Below are 23,749 nucleotides of genomic sequence, written 5' to 3' on the forward strand. Positions count from 1 at the left end.
CTCTCTCTCTCTCTCTCTCTCTCTCTCTCTCTCTCTCTCTCCCCCCTCTCTCTCTCCGCCCCCCCCCATCTCTCTCTCTGTGTGTGTGTATTCTGAACTGAGGTCTGCAAAGTCTATTTGGAGTGATATTTGGGGCTTTTCCTAGAAATAAAAATAGCTTCCAACGGTACTCACCAAATGGCATGTTCCTCGCTTCTTTAAACTTTTAAGACACCAAAAAGAAAGTATAAAATATTATAGTTAACTTATATAGTTTATTAAATTTTATAGAGGGTTTTCTTGAGTTGGATCATCTAAAAGGCTTCTGAAATTTGTCTCCAACAAATCTCATCTCCCTTTTAATGTGCACCGTCTAATATTTTTTCCCCAACAGACAAACTTTCTCTCTCCTTGGGAATGATTAGTTAGGAGAACTTAAGCTATTTAAATCAGTATTAACAATCCAAAAATCATCTTATGCTCCTATGTAAGAGGCTGCAATACACATCGACTCAACTGGCAAAATGGATAGGATGGAATAGATAGGGGTCCTGAAGATTCAGGCAGCTTAAAAATCAATGCGCTGCGGTGGTAGGCTTACAATATGTCTGAGATGTGCAGCTTGTCTCCTTGTTTCATAAAAAAGCACAACTTTTTTTATGTTTAGCATTTTAACCCTCTAGGAAACAAAACTTCCAGACTCCAAGCCCCTTATTATCTTGAGTAATTGAAAATCACGAGGTGTGTAACTGTATTGAAACTGACTGCAATGTAAAGGTTTGTGATTGCGGTGTTTTATATCAGACCAGGCAAGGTGCAACTGCCATGAAATGCAATTTGTCAAGAAACTCACATGTTAAATTACATTAAATAAATAGATAGCAAAAACAGCATCAAAACCTCCAAAATCCAGATACCAAGAAACTAAAGGCCCTTTCCCAAGGACATTATGAAGGTGTCTCTAAAATAGGCGTGACTGTAAAAAGACAAGACAAATATTTTAAATGTACTACTTGTTCACATTATCATTGACACAGACTTTTATCCGGACAAATCAATTTTTTGATAAAAATATAAGCGCTTTTCCATACCAGCGACCATCACTATGACAATGACAAGAGAAACATCTGTGAATACACAGAGGGTTTTAGGCAGGCTTTTCTTTAGGCCTTTACTCTCAAATTTTTATCCTTCATATGATAATTCCAAATAAACACCCTGGATACAAGTGGCAAGAGTATTTAAGCTGTAACTCAGGAAAGATATTTCTATCTGTGATTCTGATTTTTTATTTTTGAATGCAGGTGATGGTTCATGCAAAAGATAACTACACAAGGAGCAAAATCTAAGACTGCTGTTTTCCCCAATAAATCCAATTGTTTTCTACAATGTAGAATTTTAATCTTCAAATTAAGTGTAGCTAGGACAGTGAGTGAAACTAATCACTGCTTGACTTTCATTTTCATCTAGGAAAAATAACATCTGATGTCACCACATTAAAATGTCTTCCTGCTTAATGTCAGAGAAAAAAACACACGTTGCCAGTTTAGACCCAGCGCAGCTTATCATTTGGTCCCAATTTCATATTCAAACTACAAAAAATATTTTTTAATAAAGAAAACATATTCAAAACATATATACACACATACACACAGTGGGGGGAGGGAAAAACCCAAAATGAAGCTGATGCTATTGTAGTATTTATTAGCAAGATCATTAGGGAAATGTAAAAATGCAACACCCCTTCTTTCACATCAACATCTGAAAAGAAAAAACAACAACCACGCTAAGTGTCCAAATATTGGAAAAAAAGAAGCAAGCGGAGGTCCCGAATTCTTGTAAAAACTGCTGAACAAACTCTTCAGTTTCTCTTAAGAAGGGTCACCAGGATAGGCAGTTTCTCAACATTTGTGCTTCATGGCAAGCTAAGGAGAGAGAGGAATGAGAAATGTAAGACTTTCTTAGCAGGCATTAGCAGGGAGATTTCACTGTGCTGCTCCCTCTCCACCTCCACAATGTGAAGCAACACAAAATTCTACTCTCTGTGGCAGATCACCATTACTAATTACAGTAGCACCTTTAAATGTGCAACATTTTCTCAAATAGTTCCTGGGACATTTCATTTGTTACTCTTCCTCATGACAGCTTTGCTGGTGTATGCATCCAGGCGGGAGGGAGTGCTGTGTGGTGTTCTTTCATCACAGTGAAGGAACAAATGAAAAAACCAATGGACAGGCAGAATGAGTGAATTACCCTAGGAACAGCTGGGGTTCCCAGCTATCCAGGAGAACTGACACCCCTGAATTGTATTTACTGGCATCTCATGAAGTATTAAAAATCAACAGCTTTTAGTGAGACAATCTACAACCATCTATTTAATATGCAGCCTGGACATTCAACCAAGTCCACAGCCCTTCACAATTTAATTGTGTTATTCACGAGGGCCAAAACACACCAGATCCTGACTTTGATTTATGCCTTTCCCATTGGTGTTTGTAAAACATAGTCTATTGAAATACTAGGTCTTTTAAATGGGAATATAAACTACCACAGTATCAGTCAATATTTTCCCAAGCCCAGCCAGCCCACGATAATGTATTTAAGGAAATGATATGCAGGTACAGAACATAAAATTAAATTTGTCTTCACTTTTCTTAGCCAGATCTTTCCCAAGGAGTCCATACAGTGATGTGAACCAGAAGGCAGAACAGAGGCTGAACTGTAACTCCTCATGTATCCAGAGTTTGGTATCAGGGACTAATTCCTGTGGCTGGGGCTGGGAACAACTGGGGTTAGGGTTCTGTGGCTCAGAAATCCTTTGAGCAAAGAACAGGTGATTCTCTGCAGGCAATAACTTTGCAGAAAGCCCTGTCATCTGCATCCTGACCAGGCTTTCTGCCTTTTAAGAATTAGTAAGGCCGATCCTACTGATTTCACCCAGTGGTGCTCTGCATCATTTTGGAAGATGTCACTAATCCATTTCTCCAGCAAAAGCCAGGGCAACCCGAGTCTTCTCTTTCTCTTCTTGACATCTTCAACAAGTAAGTTATAACCCTGGGGCTGCCATCTCAGCTAAGCCACCAGGAAAGGCAGGGTCAACACTCATAAGCAGTGTCCCCAGCCAGGTTTGCATGTGATAGAGGGGACCTTTGGACCAGTCTTCATGTTGATAAGTTAATCTCTGCTTGGGAAACCAGCTGAAAGAGCTCCTAGTACCTCTGTCTGGTGATGCCGGTGAAGACCTCCACAGATGTTCTGCAATGCTGACACTGACAGTCAGTCAACTGTCAGACACACGGTTTGGGAAGTTCCGAATGTGCCCAGGCTGTTGTGCTCAGTGATGTGGGTTCTTGCCAAGAAGGGTAGAGGTCTCTAAGTACTCCTGACCTCGAAGAGTTTATAGTCCAGGAAACATATAGTCCAGGTTGGGGCAAATGGCAGAGCCAGGGCTCTAGCTCAGATCTGTCCCACTTCCTGGCCACACTCTGAACCTCATCACTGTATGGCCTCTATTTCTTGCTCTGCTTCTAGTTTTTATACATTATTCAGCAACATGGACCATCACATCAACACAGAGCGGTTAAGTGTTGTGCATAATAAATACTGACCATAAATATTTGATCAGTGCTCCTGTCCTGGTATTCAATGAGCTGTTAACTTTCATCTAATGGGCTTGTGACAATTTACCCACAACCATTAATCTTCAGCACTGTGATTGTGCTGCTGTTCAAACCAGACCCTGGTAACCAGGACAGTGCATCTGGAATGGAGCTAAGGGGAGCCCCTGGCCCACGACCAGCTGAGATTTGCAGAAATACAGTTACTGGACATTTTGCTATTTGAGTATTGCCATGGTCCAAATGTTTGTGTTTCCCCAAAATTCTTATGTTGAAACCTAACCCCCAAGGTGATACTATTAGAAGGTGGAACCTTTGAGAGGCAGTTAGGTCACAAGGGCAGAGCACTCATGAATGAGATTAGTGTCCTTATAAAGTGGCTGAAGCGAGACCCCTCACCGCTTCCACCATGTGAGGACATGACGAAAAGGTGCCATGTATGAATCAAACAATGGGCCCTCACCAGACAGAGGATTTGCCAGTACCTTGATCTTTGACTTCCCAGCCTCCAGAATTGTAAGAAATAAATTTCTGTTGTATATAAATCACCCAGTTGATGGTATTTTGTTACAGCAGCCTGAATGTACTAAGAAAGTAGTATCATTTTAGTTTTTGTTTAAAAATTCCCTAGGAATTAGGAGTGTTAGAATATGGAAGGCAGGGAGGTAAAGCAGAAAGAGCACTGCATGAAATGAGGTCAGGATACCTGCTGCTACAAATCTGCTGTATGACCTTGAGCTCTAAAGTCACAGCTGCTCCACACCTCAGCCTCCTCTTATGTCTATAAAAAAGTCTCCAACTCTAAATGCCAATGGATAAATTTAGGTGTCAGAGTTATTAAAATTTAAAATTTCCTTTTGATATATTTTGTGTTCTTAATATCTCATGGAAAGAGTTCTCTTTCAACGCTACACATGTAACCTACTCAACCTAAAAAATGATAATAATAAAATCGTGACTGATACCAGGGAGATATAGTATCAGTATATCTCCCTGGTATCAGTCACGATTTTATTATTTATCAACAAAATAAATAATAAAATGATGTATTTTATTTTATAATACTATTATGATACAATAGTATTATATTATAATAATATAATAGTATAATACTATATATTATAAGACCTGTGCTCCTAAGATCCAGACCTGAGCTCCTTAAGTAGTAAGGATAGAGGCAGCCATTCCCTCCCAGTGAGAGATATGCCACACACCCTTTCTTCCTTCACACACGTAGGCTAGTGCAAAACAGGGTGGGTCAATGTTTTTCTCTGCAAGAAATGTCATCTGAGGATGCCTGAATGTGGGTAATGCTCTTGTCTACTGACTCACTGCCTATGGTGGGGCCGTCAAAGCACTGCACCTGCTGCAACATGTGCTTTTCGGCAAGGGAAAGTGAGCAGATCTGATTCTGTGATTGTGGTCACTTTCCTAAGGTTAACTTTGCATGAAGTCGGGAGCTCAAGAAAGAACCATACTTCCTCAAACCAGGCTCACCAGAGTGGAGGTAGGGGAGTCAGTCTGGGGAGGCGGAGGGGAAAGGATCATTTTCTATCTGCACTGTAGACGACGAACACCTGCATATTTTGAAGTCAGGGTTGTACAAAAGTGATTCATTCACTCTTGCACCTGGGTCATTGCAGGAGTCCTGGAACAAGTTAGAAGGCCAAAGACCGTTTTCTACTGGACTCTACAAAGGTGTGCCAAACTCTCCAGCTGGGGTTGGGTGCCCTTATTCAGCTGGGAGCTCTAGGAGCTGCCACCTGGCATTGCCATTTTCTGCTCAGGACTCTGCCATGTGTTCTGGCCCCTACTTGTAAGCACAACTTACTCCTTCTGAGTCAACAGAGCCATGCTTGTCTAGGGGGTAGAATGCCTGGGTTCCATCTCTGAACTCTCCCCTTACCAGCAGGCCTGGCTGTGGCTTGTCCAGTAAAATGATGTCTTCATGGTCAGCCTATCCTAGCAGGTCCAAATCAAGAGTCCTAGGCCCTGGGAAAATAGCCACACCTTATCTAGAGAGGTCAGTCTGCTCGTTAGGAATACTGCCAGTGCCAGTGATTCATAGGCACACATCCCAGTTTCAGACAACTGCAAGTCTGGCCATGACACTCTCAAACTCACACACATTAACAGACACTAGTAATCCCTCCTCTTCCCCCCGAGATTACCTAAGGGAGGGGAAACCAAAATAAACACAAGCTGTCCATGCCTCACACCTCCTGAGTGAAAGCAGGTAACTGCTAGGCATACATTTTCCCACTGGTCAAGCCAGAGACTCCTTTGCCTTTGGTGGCTGCATTAGTTTCTATCCTGATAGGTCCTGTTTCAAGGGCTGATCTGTGTTTAGATAGTATCAACATTTAGCAGGAGGCCCTCCCATACCCTTTTCCCTTTGGGTTTGGGAGGCACAAAATCTTCTCCATTCCTTCCCTGTCCCTGTGTTGAGGATCCTCAATTACCAGTATCAATTCTCCAATCCCTCAACCATGCTCATTATGTGACTGAATAGGGCAGGGTCACTTAAAAAAAAAAAAATATATATATATATATATTCATATATATATTTCATATATATATGAAAATGATTACAAATAATAGTAATTTAGATTTATATGTGCTACATACTGTGCTAATAGCTTTGAACTCATTCAATTCTCTGAACACTCTAAGAGGTAGGTACCATTCTCATAAAGAATAGTGCTCTATTTTACTGATGAGAAAACTGAGGCTTAGAGAAATGAAGCATTTGCCCAAGGTCACCAAGATGGTAAATGACACAGCTATATTCAAACACAAGATGTTAACTACGATTCCATATTGCTTTCCCAACTACCTAGCAAACTTGGCCACAGTATCAGGGAAACAGGGCTACCAGGGTCAAGAATTCAGGCCATCTGGTTAGGTGATCCAATCCAGTGTTTGTACAGCCCCCTCTGGGAGGGACGCCTGCGTGGATGACATCCAGGTATTGTCTACTCCGCCTTAGGAAGAGCAATTTCACAATCTTCCTTGGTAACCTGGTTCATGGTTTAATCATTAACCTAAATTCTTGTTTTAGCAGAATTTTATCAGCGCACTATTGATTGCTCTATTCTGTGTGGGAAGACATGAAAGATAAATGCCTGTACTATCACCCTTCCTAGAACTGAAGACTGTCATAAAGTTATTCCCTTTAGCCTTCTCTACACAACTCAATAACTTAAATGTTTCCCCAGATTTCCACTATCCGTTCTCCCATTGAAATCACGGAAGCTGCTGCTGTTGTTAAACAAGCTGACGCTGTAACGCCAGCATTTCCATGTCATCATTATCTCTGTGTCACAGAGACTGGAGAAGGGAGGAAGGAACTAGGGAGACCTTAAATCCAAGTTCACTCTCTCTGCATCTGCACCAACAGCGGCAATCTGAGGCTCTGGCCTCCAGCAGGGCTGTCTGCATTTTCAGGCAGATCTGGCCAATTCTCCTTGAAGGAACTCGAAATGGGCCCCACAGGCAACAGTGCATTAAGACCCTGTCACGAAAGAGAATGAATAAGATGACAAGACAGGGTTGCACAAAGGGGATGCAGGAAGAGAAGGCAGGAGTCATCCACTCAGAGCTGGTTCCCCAGCTGGACCTGAGCGTGAGCCTCCAGAAGAAGTCACCGCAACTCAGTTGGGGATATTTTTCTCATTGCTTTTTAGGCTATCTATCCATCCTTGTTTCCTCAGCAGAAGTGGGGTTTCTGTTAAAGCCAGTTATTTTTTTTTCCCCAAAAGGTCACCTGAAAAGTGTATTTTAAGGGCCAGATGGTATAAGTCTGACATGCCAACACAAGTCATCAGCAGATGTTGTTTCTGGAAGCCTAAATTCAAACCACTAACCAGAAAAAAACTGCCCTTTGATCTGAAACACAAGAACAGTAATAAATCCTCTTTATCACCTGACCAACAGGGCCTCTCTTTCCTTTGGTTTATGACTGCCTTAGATAGCTGGCTGCCAATAAAAACTGCCCCTTTCCCTTCTAAAAGACGCAGTTCTCAGCCAGTATGAGAATGTGCAGTGCGCACTCAGTCAAGCAGGAAATGCCCTTCTCTGGATTCAGGGGCAGCAGAGAGTATTGCTGGCAGCTCAGCGCTGGTCAGGTCAAGCTCAGAGCCCCAGAATTGAGGCCCTGAAATAACAACCCACCCCTCTCAGAGGGAAAACTAGCCCCGAGGTGCATAGTTCCCTGGGACTAGGGCTTGCTTTGTGTCTGGTGAAGAGATAAGGACACAATGGCAGACTCAGGATGAGAAAGGGACAGGATGGAAAAGCAAGCACGAGCAGCCTCACGTCCTCTATGTGTTGGCTAAGTTGGGCAGGGATATTCGAAGACCTGATCTCTTCTCCCCCACCCGCTATTCTGTGCCTCGATACCTGAGCCCTAAACTTCTGAGCAGGAACTAAAGATGGTCCATAGTTCCTAAAGATCCAAGGTCAGAAGGTCAGAGAAATGGATGAGGACATCAGAAAAGAGCCAAAGAAACCAGGTACAAGAAGAAATTTTCCACGACTCAGGTGTTTAGTAAGTAGCAGATGGGAATTACATAAAGGGGAAATAAAAAGCTTAATTTTGTATCTCATGACAGGAAAATACTGAAATAAAGTTTCTTGGCACTGTAGCTCCCCAACACCCCAGAGCTGAGAAGCCCGCCCCTCTCTTGGCCCACCTTGTGCGCAGTTTCTGCAAACTGCTGGGCACTGTTCTTCAGGTCTTCTGTCTTCTCCTCTGCTCGGCCTAATCTCTCTCCGCGCTCATTCAAGGCCTGGCTTGCCTTCTGCACTGCGCTGGTCACGCTGTCGGCAGCTGAATGGAGGATGCTGTTTCCTGAAAGGAGGAGAGCAGGAGCATCAGAAGCTGGCTCGGCTGACCCACAGTGACCAGACTCCTGCAGGGTGAGTACCCTGTAAGAGGAAGGCAGGTCACACTGCAGAAAGGCCACTCGTCTAGTGTCTAGGAAACAGGCCGACGACATTTCTTTTGATTGGGTTTGACTGATACACTTGTAGCAAGAACAGCCATTGACTCCAGGACCTAGGAAAATCCTAAATGCTTCTTTATAATCCCATCACTAACACGCCAGTAATTTCCATTCTGCCAGTATCTGATGAGGCTCAAAAGGATGGGGCCTGTCTGGATTTACAACTTGGCTTGCAAAGATAAGTGAAAATATTGACAAGTTCACAGAATTAGGCAAGTTCAGTGAGACATATCTGGATCTTATGTTACTTCCTTTTGACCCGTGGTTTCGGTGAATAACCATAGGAAAACTGGGACCACAGAACTTTTCTAGACAGAATGTTCTATATTCCTTCCAACTCTTCTTCTTCATTTTACCCCTTCATCCAGCAAGTAAAGAACATCCCAAAATGTACAGCTTCATGTACGAGCTATGATCCAGTCTCAAAGCTCAGAGTAGATGTGTCTGCTCCCAACCTTGAATTCTGTACCATGGCTCGGATGGTTGGGACTCCTTGCCTCTGATCTCTAGTATGTGAAACACGGAGCCTCAGGACCATACTTAGCCAGCAGGTACAAAACAGTGATAGAAACCAGCGCTAGAAGAAACTTGGTACTTCCAAACTCAGGAGTGGTGATACCAAGAAAGTTGAAAGCCATTGCATCTCAAAGGGTCACGCATTCCTGACATCCCATTTGCCAGGACTGGGCAGCAAAATTCAATAGTGAAGAACTTGCCGATGCATTAATCACTGAGAAATAGCAACTTGCAAAATGACAACCAAAGGAAATTTATAGCTGTATTTTGTTAACATTGAGTGTGAGATATTTAATGGCATTTTATATAATGGCTTTATGTCTTTGAATACGTTTATTACATCATTTAACTTTGTACCTGGGATGGATACATCCAGCCACAGACAGCTTTTAATAGAAATGCAATTTGCACTGGTCTCAGCGGCAAAGGTTTCTTAATTTCTCCTCTTTAGGCACAGTCTGTGGTTTGTGGAAAAGGATCTCAGGCAAAGAAAGTGCCTGGACTGGAGGAAGCACTTAGTAAATGTTTTTCCATTTTTCTTCTTTAATGATGGATTTCAAGGGATTCAATTATGCACTAAGGGGAGGAGAATGGGGTTAACTCAGTGTTACTCAGTTGCATCAAGCACTACATGAACCAAGATAAATCAGCACAGATAAACAGGGAGCAGAGGAAGTGCAGGTTCTAGGTAAATCTGGTTGAATGCAAGGTTGGAATGAAAGGTCTGGGTCTTCAGAACAGATTTAGGAGGAGAAATCTCGGTCCCCTTTGCTTTCATATCATACTCATAACTATGATAATAACCTATCCATATGCTCAACCCTTGAATACACTTTGCAATCATACGGCAACTTCACAAATATTATCTCACTTGATTGTCACAATTCTACTGATAGGATTGACACTAGCAGAGGTTAACAGGCTTGCATGAGACTGTATCACTAGGGAAGTGACATGGATAGAACTTGAGTCTGGTTTTCCAGTGACTTTTCCTTATTCTCTACCTTGTTCTTTGCAGATACGATGTTGGTCCAGAGAAGCAATCACTAAGACAGAATTGTGGGCAGACTGGTATACAGATAGGTTTTGACAGGTTATTTCCCAAGGTAACACCTGACTGTTTCCGTCCTCAAGGTACTCCTCTTGGTAAATTAAGAGTTATTACCCATGCCACATCGAAAGTCAAGTTTTCTCAAAAAAGGAAGAGGCCAATGGGGTGGAACAGGAAGATGGAGAAGGGCGCAGAGGAGTTGAGAGAGGGCACAAGAAAATCTCCTTTTTCTGCTTCCTTCCATTTATTCACAGCTTAGCCACCAGGGGACTGGGAAAAGATAGGGCAGGGAAGCTGCAACTTCACCACTAGGAATAGCTGCCTTAAATCAAAAGGATTTTAGAATTAGCTACTATAAAATTAAGAGGGTGTATAACCAAGACTTGCCTTTTCCCACTGGAATTGACCTGCATGATCTTCACATTGTGTTTCTGGATTGAACCCACTATACATAAGCCTTGCTGCTTTGTTATTTGAAATTAATCTTGCACATGATGTCAGGTAACATCACACTCAGTTTTATATGATACTGTTTAGCAGGAGTCATTATAACTCATAGAGAACTAGATGCTGTCTTCACTGTTGAAAGATGACATTGCTGACTACTGCCAATAGGAAATCCACCTTCAGTTATTTTTAGGCATCAGGATGAATTTGAACAAATTTCATTTCCTCAGTTGAAATAACCTCTTCCAGTTTCAATTCTGCCCACATTTGAGGCCCAGTGAAGTCCCATCACCTTTATTAAGCTTCAGGTCAATTCCAATCTCTCCCTCCACTCAAATCCCTAAATAATATCTATATCCTTCTTGGTTACTTAATTAAGTACAATCACGGGCAACTCTTCTCCTACTTGACTTTTTCACCTGTAGATGCAATGACTTTCCAGCTGGATTACAAATTCTAAGTACATCATTTTGCTCTGTTGACAATTCCCTAAATCTTTAATATTTCTCTTCTATTGACCTAGATCTTCTGCTGACTTATTTTCTTCTATCTGGGATCCTCTTGCTCAAACTGTAATCCCAGGGTTCTTCCCCTCACTCTCTTCTCTTTTGCACTCTACAGACTCTCTCTCGAGCAATCTCATCCAGCTCTTGACTTCCATAACCAAATCCTTATCTTTCACTAGGTCATGCTGCTGAGTTCCAGGCCCATAGGTTTTCTTATGGAAAACTCCAACAGAATGACCCAAAGTTATCTTGAGTTCAGTAAGTCAAAACCTCATCTCATTATCTTTTCCCTTCACACCTACTTTTCCTTTGGGTCCCCTGCTTAGCAAACAACCCCAATATCTGCTCAGGTCCTTAATCCAGCCAGAAATCTGGGAGTCTAGTCTAGGCACCTTCCTCACAACTAAAGGTCACCTCCTATACAGCTCTCTACACTCTGCCTCTTTACCAACCTCCTGCCTCACATATACACACAATCTTTACCACATCTATGACAATTACTAGAAATAAAATTGCTGGTTCAAAGCACATATAGGCTCTTGGTGTATGTTGAAAATTGCTTCCCTGAAAGATTTATTCAACATTCAAAACCATTCATGAAGTACATACTATGTGCCAGGCACTATTATGTTGACACAATTGGCAGAATGACTTTAAGGGAGTGATTTAACTTGTCTGATCTGTAAAATGTGGGTTGTACCATTTACCTCACGTGCCTACTGTGGAGATGAAGATGTACATGCAGTGTCTGCAGGTACTCAATGGAAGTTTGTCCCTCCACCCCCCTTAAGACTACATCTTCTACGTAACTTTGAAAAAAATGGCACATCACACTCAATTCCATTGCATGTCACTCTCTCTTCTCTACTATCTTGGGGCTAAGTGTTTTGAAGCTTGCAGAAGATACTCCTTACATACCTTTGTATATCCTGCTATGTGTAGCACAGCATGTTGCTCAGAGAGGGAGTTGAACACATACTTATTAAATCACGCATGTTTTGTAAATAGGACGCCTAACTCAAAAGTTGGGACTCATCATATTGTGCTGAATTAAATCTGGAAATAAAGCAGCCTCCTGAGGCAGACGGCATAGTAATTCTTTCTAAATAGACAGGAAGCATATTAATACTCAAATTTATTCAAGCAGTCTGAGAAGCTGTCAACCATGGCAAATAAAGTCAACTACTTTTGGAATTAGTCTCTGGAGAGTAGAGCTGAGACCAATCTAGCTTCATTGATCTTGCCTTCATATCAGTTCCACTTAACGTGTGCTTTTAAAAAAATATATACGCTGACATCTTTTACTTTAAGTGATTTAGAAGACTTCATTGAGAGAGCAACTGGAGATAAAGCTATAGCATTGTGTTCAGTCACTGAGAATACAATGAAAAGAAATTTAAATGTATATAAAAATGAGAGAAAAGAGTAAAGTATATTGAGAAGTGATAGGTGAAGAGAAAGGAGGAAACTTTTTAAGAAGTACATAAAATACACCAACAGTTCAATTATCAACATAATTTCATTTGATCATGCTACACATCAGGGTGTATCTTGGTAATTAAAATCCTTAATTCTATTGCTAGTAAAAGGCAATTTCAACAGAATTTTCAGCAGCTACTTCTATGAAATACACATAGAGATATTTGAAATGTAAAATATTCATCCTGTTTGGAAAATAAGGCAGCAGGAAAATAATCTAAAATATAAATAATATATGCCCATCTATACTCAGTGCTGAGTCAACATGCTCATTTAAGAACACTCTTTTAAAACAGAGATTTCTTAATAGTTTTGCTTGAACTACTTCTATTCCATAATCAATTTAACCACTTAAGAATAACTATCCAATAAACCCCACTTATCTAAACTAACTTAGAGGAAAACTAATTTGAATTTTGGGAAAATACGTATGTATGAAATAGATAAGAGTTCTAACAAACACAAAAATTGGCAGGGAGACCTATTATATTTAATCTGTTTATAGGCCAGGAACATTGGTGACTCTCATATAATCTGCCAAAAGTATTCAATAATAATTTATTCTCTGCGTAGATGAAGTAGGCCCTATTCTATTCACATCTACTGAGTTATTTTTCTTAGCAAAGTTATTTTCATGGGTAGTACCTAAGGTACAATTAACTCTTGTTCAGTATAAGTGACATGTAAATTAATTTCACAGGATACAAAAAGGTAGGATTCACCTGAGATGGTGTTTTTTTCTTTCTTCTGCTTTCACTCTGTGACAATTTTATTGCTCAGTGTTTCTACCACTAGAACACATATTAGCAAAAGAAAAGTTACATAGAGATCTGGCTCCCTGAGAGCCTGGTCTCCTTTCAGTCCCAAAGTCACTCAGTGCCACTTAGACACCGTTCTGCTTCCTGTGATGAGTGGCTCTACTTCTGCCCCATCCTTGGTAATTCAGTTGCATGATAATCATGATGCTTCAAAGGAGGCTCTGTTTAGTACTGTGACTGTCACTAAATATTTTATAGATGAATAGTAATTTAAATAATAATGACGATACTAGCTTTTACTTCTATGAACAGAGTGATTAAATGCAAAGGCCTACCCGGTGATAGAAGTTGGTTCTTAATCCACAAAGTCCATTAATTATCTGTGAACTTAGGCAATACCAAGCTCTTTCTATATTACACTGACTAATCAATACTAAATCACACTGAGAGGTGACAACGTGCTAGCAGCCTTCGCTCACTCTCGGTGCCTCCGCGGCCTCAGTGTCCACTCTGGCCACGCTTGAGGAGTCCTTCAGCCCACTGCTGCACTGTGGGAGCCCCACTCTGGGCAGGCCAAGGCCAGAGCTGGCTCCCTCTGCTTGCAGGGAGGTGTGGAGAGAGAGGTGCCAGCGGGAACCAGGGTGTTCGTGGTCTAGCCTGAGTTCTGGGTGGGCACAGGCTTGGCGGCCCCGCACTTGGAGTGGCTGGCAAGTGCCACAGGCCCCAGGCAGTGAGGGGCTTAGCACTCAGGGCCAGCAGCTGCGGAGGGTTTGCTGGGTCCCCCAGCACTGCTGGCCCGCCCCTGCCCTGCTCGAATTCTCGCCACCTCAGCTGCCTGCCTGTGGGGCAGGGCTTGGGACCTGTAGCACACCATGCCCAAGCCCCTCCACTGGTGGGCGCCGGTGAGGCCTGAGCCTCCCCAACGGGTGCCATCCCCTGCTCTGTCACAACCTCCCACAGGCTGAGGAGTGTGGGGGCGCAGCACCGGACTGGCGGGCAGCTCCGCCCACGGTCCTGGAGCAGGATCCACTAGGGGAAGCCAGCTAGGTTCCTGAATTGGGTGGGGACTTGGAGAACTTTTATGGTCAGCTAAAGGATCGTAAATGCACCAATCAGCACTCTGTGTCTAGCTCAAGGTTTGCAAATGCACCAATCAGTGCTCTGTGTCTAGCTAACCTAATGGGGACTTCCAGAACTTTTCTGTCTAGCACTCTGGGTCTAGCTAAAGGATTGTAAATGCACCAATCAGCACTGTGTCTAGCTAAAGGTTTGTAAACGCACCAATCAGCACCCTGTCAAAATGGACCAATCAGCTCTCTGTAAAACGGACCAATCTGTAAAACGGACCAATCAGCTCTCTGTAAAATGAACCAATCAGCAGGATGTGGGTGGGGTCAGATAAGGGACTAAAAGCAGGCTGCCCCAGCCAGCAATGGCAACCGGCTCCAGTACCCTTCCATGCTGTGGAAGTTTTGTTCTTTCGCTCTTTGCAATAAATCTTGCTGTTGCTCACTCTTTGGGTCTGCACTGCCTTTATGAGCTGTAACACTCACCACGAAGGTCTGCAGCTTCACTCCTGGAGCCAGCAGTGGCAACCTGCTCGGGTCCCCTTCCACGCTGTGGAAGCTTTGTTCTTTTGTTCTTTGCAATAAATCTTGCCAATGCTTACTCTTTGGGTCCGTGCTGCCTTTATGAGCTGTAACACTCACCGTGAAGGTCTGCAGCTTCACTCCTGAAGCCAGCAAGACCACGAACCCACTGGGAGGGACAAACAACTCCGGACGGGAGGAATGAACAACTCCAGATGCGCTGCCCTTAAGAGCTATAACACTCACCGCGAATGTCTGCAGCTTCATTCCTGAAGCCAGCGAGACCACGAACCCACCAGAAGGAAGAAACTCTGGACACATCTGAACATGTGAAGGAACAAACTCTGGACACACCATCTTTAGGAACTGTAACACTCACCATGAGGGTCCATGGCTTCATTCTTGAAGTCAGCAAGACCAAGAACCCACCAATTCTGGACACAACATCACTGCATTTCAATGTTGGACAACCTCTACTATCCTCTTTTAAGATGGAGATTCTTCCAAAAAGTTAAATTTCATCCATACTTTTGTGGTAATGACTAACCAGAAAAATTCTTTTAAAAATTCTGGTTACATCAAGCCTTTCCAAAAGGAAGAGCTGTTAACCCAAGCTGGGCAGGATACAGTGTGAACATTGGTCAATCACAATCACAGAACAGCTACCATACTAGGTGGCAGGTACTATGGTAAGATGTTACATTCCTCGAAGGGAGATACTCTTACCCTTATGTTATAGTTAAGGAAACACATGCATGGGGAGGTGAAGTAGCTTACCCAAGATTAGCCACAAATTGACTCCAAAGCTCTTAACATCTATGTCAGCATTTGCCGAAATGGTTCTGTGAGTTACAGTGTTCCAAGAAAAGCTCAGTTCTATGACAAAATGACTTCGTGAAATGAGATCTAGCCACGTTCCTTTATTGCAGAACTTTGGAAAATCTTTAATGTGTTAATGTAAACTGAATGAAAAGGAGGCAGGGGTGAGAGCAGGAGAAGTATGGTATGCAGAGCTTCCCAAACATATTTACTCATAGGGTTTTTTTGGCCAAGTATCTTAGTAGGGTGAAATTCTGCAGAACTTGCACTCAGAAATGCTACAATAGACTACACTGACTCCTAAGTTAAAGGAGGAAAAATAAATTCAGGCTGTCCTCATCAATTTAGTAATAGGTCATGTAATTACATTAAAAAGGCTTGCTTTATAGAGGATACAGAACAGATAGCGTGCTCAACGGCGGTTTCAGAATTATCTTTTGTCTCAAGTTGGCTAATTTCAAGGACCAAGAAACTTACTTGTTTGTTGCCTGGAGCTGGATGACAAAGAAAAATGGACTCAGTGCTCAGGAATACTTTGTAAGCCCATAAACGCAAAAGCCTACTTGAAGGACACCTTGGGATTATCGATTGCTGTTGTTACCAAGCGAAGAATGGACCATTCTATTAGGTCTTCTTTTAGCATTGTGAAGGTAATGCAGTGGAACCCCAGCCTATTCCCAAGTCACAAGCATATCTGCCCCAGAGGCTAACTAAAGCCTCAGAAAAAAGCCCAATGCCCCCTCCCTGTCATATAGACAACTATGAGCTCATACAATCCTCTCAATTCACTGTTTCAATATTCTCATTGACAGAGGTCAAACATTTAGAATTTTATTCAGGTATCTTTAAACAATTAAATTCAGGAAATGCATAAACACTCACGGGTATCTTCAGGATTTACTTAACCTTGGTTCTTATGAATAGTTACAGGGTATCAGGAGAATGAATTCAATAATACTTCTTTTGCGTCTGTTTTGTTCAGAGATTATCAGACTCTCAAAAAACAGGCAACCCTTGTTCTGAGGTTAAAAACCTAACGTGGCTCTAAATTTGGTAAAATGGATTTTGTTCTGTCTTGGGTTATGTTTGCTGACAAACCAGCTATGATGTACAGGTCTCTACTTTTATTACAGTTGGAAGCTAGGGACTTTTACTCTAATACTCTAATAACTGTAATTTCAAGTCCTTATATATACAAATTGAAAACTCTCTACACAATGCTAGTGGTTAACAAGCAAATTCTGTTCAACATACTTGCTACTTACCAGCTGTGTTACCTCGAACAAATTACTTACCCTTTTGTGCTTCAGTTTTCTCACCTGTCCTAGGGATTGGTCTAGTATCTATCTCATGAGGTTGCTGTGAGGAATGAGGTGAAGTGCAAATGGGGCACTTAGAACAGTGTTTGGCCCATAGACACTGAACCTTAGCCATTACTAATGAGATAAACTTGTTATCTGGCACTGGAGAGTCTTTCTGTTAAGCTCTCTACTTAGCTCATCTTTCTTTCCCTACTCTCATCACCATGAACATTCATGAAGGAGGAGTCTCCCCTATTGTTACTCTCATATGTCACAATTGTTTTGAACCTCCAGTGGACTACCCCACCCCATGCTAACAACACTGTTCTCTCAAACTCACCAATGACCTATCAAGTCCATTGCCTATTTTAAGTTTCCTCCAGTTGGCCATGGGACCACAAACTGACTGACTACTTCTGAAAGCTGTTCTTTCTGTTGGCTTCTAAAACACATTATTTTTTGATCCATTCCCCAACCCCTATCACTGATTCTTCCTTCATTACCTTCCTGATTAGAGATACAAAGTCAGAAAGGTCTAGGCTTGAGCCTGACTTTGCCAAATATCAACTATGTGGCCTCAGATAAGTTACTTAATCTCTATGAGCCTATGCTTTTTCATTGGTTTAATGTCAATAAAAAACAGTACCTATTTTTGGCCGGGTGTGGTGACTCATGCCTGTAATCTCAGCACTTTGGGAGGCCCAGGTGGGTGGATCACTTTAGCTCAGGAGTTTTGAGATCAGCCTGGACAACATGGGGAAACCCCATCTCTGTAAGAAATACAAAAACTAGCTGGGCTTGGTGGTGCATGCCTATAGTCCCAGTTACTGCAGAGGCTGAGGTGGGAAGATGGCTTGAGCCTGGGAGGCAGAGGTTTCTGTGAGCTAAGATGGAGCCGCTGCACTCCAGCCTGGACAATAGAGCCAGACCTTGTCATAAACAAACAAACAAAAAACCAGTATTTATTTTTCATATGAACTAGTGTGAGAAGTAAATGAAATACATATTTAGCATAGGGCTAATAACATAGTATGAGCTCAATGTACTCTGTATCATTAGTAATAACTGATTCATTCAGCTCACTTATTATAGAACAAACATGTGCCAGACACTGTCTATATTTGTCTGCTTCACAAATTAAAAACCTTCATATTAGCCCAATCTTTTCCTTCCTGCCCTTCTTCTGACCTCCTCCTAAATTCATTGTGTCAGTTAATGGCTCCTCTGTTCACCTAGTCTTCTACTCTCAATTGACCTGACTCTTAACTTCTCCATCATATCCCACATCAAAATGCTCAGAGAATCCAGGACATTCTCTCTCAGCAAGGGCTCTTCACTTAGTCCTCCACATTATTTCTAGCCCCCATGGTACTTTAGGTTCTATTTCAGTCGTACTGGACAAAGACAGCTGCCTGGATGGTGTTCCTGCCACTAGTCTCTAAGTCCTCTAGTACCTGATCCTCTTTCTATACTGGTAACCTGATCATGCCACTTTCTCATTTCCATGCTTTGCTGCTCACCCCTAATACAACACAACCAAGAAGGCCTTTCCTAATCTAGTTCCAGGCTATTCGCTTGCCACCTCTGCAGGACCCCCAACAATTATCTACTGCCTCAATGTTTCTTGACAGATTATAGAAAATCCTTAAAGTTTTATCAGTTTCTTACTATGTAGAACATATAATAAATGAATTTGAAAACAAATCCATGTGAACAAAAAGCTTAACAAAGAACACTGCATCCTGCTCTGTCCCTAAGGGTGTTCCAACATCAGCAGTAGCACATTTTTTTTATTTGTTTGTTTTCAGCATCGGTATTGAAATGCAAGCCTCACACTCAGATTTAGGTGTCTAGCAATATTTTCTGCTAGAAGAAAGCAAACTTCTTTGGGAAGCAGCAGATTCCAAACCTTTGGGCAAGGAAAACTCAAATAGGCCTAAAATACCTCATTATTGCCAGACAGCAAGGATACCTCTAAAGATGATAGGGACAGTGCTAAAATGAAAAAGAAACCAGTTTAAAGGAGATCACTGGGCAAGATCACTGATGTGATATTTAGAACATCAATAGTAATAAAAGTTATCACAATAAAGATAATTACAGTAATTGTATATGACTTTGTGGAAGCCATAATTTCTTAATGATACATTAACAAGAGAGTTAACATAAAATGTACAAAAATGAAGCTGAAATACAAAATAAAATTGATTATAATTGGATGTTTTATTGATTTTAATTAGTAAAAAGTATTAAAATATCTGGGTATTTTAAGTATTTATCTACCTACAAATGTATGTATTTGTCTCTATCTGTGTGAGTAGCAATGGGCAAATACAGAAAACTATGAGTAAGCCAAATAATTTCAGAAAGAGTAGAAAGTTACAGAAAGCACTAATGAGCATTAATGGTCAAATATATCCACTAGGTAGAAAGAATGACAGTGATGCATTCCAAAGTAGTGAATGCGTTCTCCTCTTTAGAAATTCGGCTATCTGTTCAGATCCAATTGCATCTTCCAGAGGAAGAAACTTCTAGACAACGTGACAAATTATAATAAGATACTAATAAGGCATCTGTATGTTCACAATAATGCTACTATACCAGAGCGACACACAAGAATGACATAGAGGATTATGTAATGCTGGCCAAGCAACGTAAAAGATGTACCATTTTGGGAGAAAGCCCATCAAGTTGAAATCACTGGGCGGATGTGAAGAATACAGCTTAAATGGTGCTACCGAGGTGAAACATGAGGTTCACATGAAGACCCAGTGAGATATTCAGGGACTCAAGTTTGAATCGCCTTAGAAGAATAAACCAGGCAGTGTGCCCCCACTAAAAATCAACTGATTACCAACTCAATCCTCTACACTCAGGAAATATGGAAATAAGCACTTTGATTGGAGAAGAAAATAAATAATGAAGACAGAAATTAAACCTATGGTGTTGCTAGTTCATTACAGGTTAAATATGATATTCCTTTAAGTACTGTAATTATTATTTTTGCATATGCCTTGTCTGTTTAAATTATCTAGTCAAAATAATCAGTCCTATTAAACTGTGATTGCAGTTTAAATTGTTTAACTTCATCAACTAAGTTTCATAAACAATGTTTATAAAAGTTTAAGAAAATTTGGCTTTTCAAATTGTTCAGTAGAAATATTTAATAAACTGACCATGAAACAAAGTGCAAATAAAAGTGTTTCCTTTCCATGCATATAATCTCATCAGTCTCCAAGGAATAAAATCAGCATCTTAACAGATACATCTCTTTTCTTGCCTCTGAGACTTTGCAGACACTGGTTACTCAACCACTGATCTACTTTCCTTCCATAATCACCTGGTAATTCATACTCATCAGATGTCATTCCACCTTTTACATTTCCCTGCAGGTTTGTTTATTTATTGAATTATTTTTTTTGTTTTTTTTTTTTGGTTACCTATTATTTGCATTAGGCACAGCAGTAGGCTGGGAACACAGTTGTAGGCAAAATAGACATACTCTCCACACACATTGTCCGCACCCCATGCCCGGCAAGGAGGTTATGGTCTAGAAATAGGAGGCAGGATGTGTATGGTTAAAAAAATACGTGTAGGGGTGTGTATGTATAAAAATATGTTATAATAAAAAATTCAATTGCTGAAACACAATAATTTTCCAGGCTGTTAACAAACACCGTGCTGTGATAGTTTATTCAAGGGAAGAGGGACTGACTTAGAATCAGTCTGAAAGCTGCGTCTGAAGACGTAAGCTGTGTGCAAGGAGATAAGCTGGGGAAAAGTACATGTGCAAAGGCTTGAAAGGGGAAAACCCCTTTATGTGTTCTAGAAAGTGAAAGACCACCGGTGTGGCCATAGAAGGGGAAAAGTGGCTTGAGAAGAGACTGGAGAGCTAAGCAACAGACAGATTAGATAGGGGCTTATAGACCACGCTAATGAGAGCTCTTAAGTGCAAGCAGAAGCCATTGTAGTGTTTTAAAATGGGGATAATCTGGACCAAGATCATTTTTGAAATTATGACGCTGGTGGTAGTTTGGGAATAGGAGAAAGAAAAGAAACAGAACAGTTAAGAAGCCATTGCAGTAATTCAGGTAAGAGATAAGGGTGGCCTGTATTAGGATGATGTCAGTGGAGATGAGATGTAGGGAAAGATTTGAGATACATATTAATGGGCTGAATATGAGAGGTGAAGGAAAAGGAAGAATACTGAGTGAATCCCAGGCTTCTGGTGTGAGCAACTGGGTAGATAATAGTGGTGCAATTTACAAGATAAAAAAAGCTGTCAGAAAAACAAATTTTCTTGGAGGCTGAACAGACAGGAGAATCAAGTATTACATTTTGGATAAAGTTATGTATGCTTAAGTTGTTTATGACACATGCAAGTGGAGTCAATAAGTCAAATAGATATTCCTGTAAGAAGCTCTGCAGAGAAGTCTGGGGATGGAGATAAAATTTCTAAGTCATTAGCATAGAGAGAGAATGGGAGTGGATCATCTGTAGGGAGCATCACAAAAGACAGAAGGGAAGGGATTTGCAAATCCTATCTTTAAGAATCTTAACATTTAGAGTAAGGTGAAGGTAAAGGAACCTGCTAAGGAAACTGAAAAAGTAAAGTGAATTTGGCACAATGGAAGTTAAGTCAGGACAATATATCAAAGAGGCAGCTATAAGAGTGTTAAGACAATTTAATGGGAAAAAAATTGTCTTTTCAACAAATGGTACTGGGACAACTAACTGCATATCCACATGCAAAAGAGTGAGGTTGGACTCCTACGTTACACCATATACAACTTTAACTCAAAATAGATCAAAGACTTGAACAGATGAGCTAAACTGTAACCTCTTAGAAGAAAGCATAGGTGTAAATCTTCATGATCTTAGTTTAAGCAATAGTTTCTTAGATATGATACCTAAAGTATAAGAAACAAAAGAAGAGATAAACTTCATCAAAATTTAAAAAGAAGTTTGTGCTTCCTCATTTCCTTGGAACTTTGTTCATGTTTCTATTACTACATTTAATACATTATATTTTAATTATCAGTTTAAGTGTCTTTTTAGCCAGTTAGACAGTTAATTTTAAAAATTTCCTTCACTGTGTCTCATCCCCATTTGAATACTTGGTACCAAGCAGAGTACAGGACCATACATTACATGCATTACGTGGCTGGTATGTGAAAGTAACAAAGTTTTAAAATAAGAAATAAAAGGGTGGAAAATACAGAGAGTGCTTGCCAAGGAGAAAAAGTTCACCAAGACTAATTTATTAAAACAGGATGGAAAATTAAATGGTTTTGTGTTAAGACAATAAGATGTTAAGTTGTTTGAACCTCTAGGAGTAAGGAATGAGGTATGAGGCTTACTATCCTTTACAGCAAGAAAAAGTGAATTTATTGTACCCTTTGACTTAAGAAAATATGTATGGAACATTTAGGATGTGTCTAGCCCAAATTGGTTCTTAGAGAAGTTTTACCTCAAACAAATTCAAATTCTATCTGAAACCTATTGTCATGAAGTTCTCTGGGAGTGCAGCATGATTTCCTCCTGTAAAATAAACCCACATCCCCATTGTTTTAGATTGGAAAGCAACTTAGGGGTCATCAAGTTCCTCGACAGAAAACTGTGGTCAGAGGGGCAAATGAAGGATTTGCTCAAGGTCACACCCCAGGTAATAGGAGAGCTGGCCTAGAAGCCACGTTTGCTAAATTAGAGCTCAGTGAAGTTTTCAACTTACTCTAGGTCTTCAAGCCTTTTGCTTGAATATTCTCTAAAATTAAAAAACAAATACATGGAAGCTGAGGGTCTGGCAGTTAATTTCCTTAAAAACCATCTGTGCTTATTTTCCCTTTGAAGGCACTATGCTTATTTTTTGGAGAACTTCGCCCCAGTGAGCATGTACACATGTACCAGTTTATGATTTCAATATACAATACTACCTAGCTTTGGTTTCATTATCACGAAATCTATAAATTTCAAAGTTTGGGTCAATTATTGCTTTAGACATTGTCATCAAGGGCAACAGAATTCAGCAGACAGCTGAACTATAGCTTCTCTTTCTGACTGTCTTGTGCTGGCATCCAGATGAGCCTGAGCATCACTTAATTTCTTGTTTTAATTTGGTGAATGTAAAATTGAGCATCTCACCTCATAGACAGATTGGGTATTTGGTGTGAATGAGTGGCTATGCTAACACAAATCCAATTTCTGTCGAGGCTAATAGCTGTAGGGGAATTTTTACCATCTCTCTGGTGTCAATTTTGAAATTGATACAAAATCCCAATGGATATCATGACTATTCATTAGTCATTCTATGGTCTTAATGTATCTTGTTTGGTTACTAATGAATTCCTGTGACACATTTTACTTCCCAAGAAGGATGCTCTAAAAACTCCTGCCAACTGGTCATTAAAATCCACTACAATTATCATCAATGGAATCAAATTACTATCAATTACGTAGAGGAGTTAATCCACACTGAATAATTTTAAACACAAACATTTTCAATTCATATTAACAAGACACAAACCAAAGGAAAGAATGACCAACCAACTGTATATCTGGTGTCTATTAGCAAGGTTGCAAATGCAACCCATTTCCATTTGTACTATTATTAGAAACTATGATTTGCTAAGTGCTTACCATGTGCCAGAAATGATGCTAAATACTTTTCATTCATTATTCTAT

At 40.8% G+C, this 23,749-nt stretch overlaps 1 protein-coding gene across 7 annotated transcripts in view; it reads right to left on the minus strand.

Annotated features, from left to right (window-relative positions):
* Positions 1 to 1,657: 1,657 nt before the first annotated feature.
* Positions 1,658 to 23,749, minus strand: part of STXBP6 (syntaxin binding protein 6) — a 257,801-nt gene continuing 235,709 nt past the window's right edge. For all 7 annotated transcript variants that reach the window (XM_017851866.1, XM_017851868.1, XM_017851871.1 and 4 more), the window contains 2 exons: positions 8,291 to 8,448; positions 1,658 to 1,904 (listed from right to left, as the gene is read on the minus strand). In XM_017851866.1, the coding sequence (XP_017707355.1) occupies positions 1,881 to 1,904; positions 8,291 to 8,448 (182 nt within the window). In that variant the 3' untranslated portion in view covers positions 1,658 to 1,880. The remainder of the gene's footprint in view (positions 1,905 to 8,290; positions 8,449 to 23,749) is intronic.

This window comes from Rhinopithecus bieti, unplaced genomic scaffold (assembly GCF_001698545.2).
Source record: "Rhinopithecus bieti isolate Rb0 unplaced genomic scaffold, ASM169854v2 scaffold_32518, whole genome shotgun sequence".
NCBI lineage: Eukaryota > Metazoa > Chordata > Mammalia > Primates > Cercopithecidae > Rhinopithecus > Rhinopithecus bieti.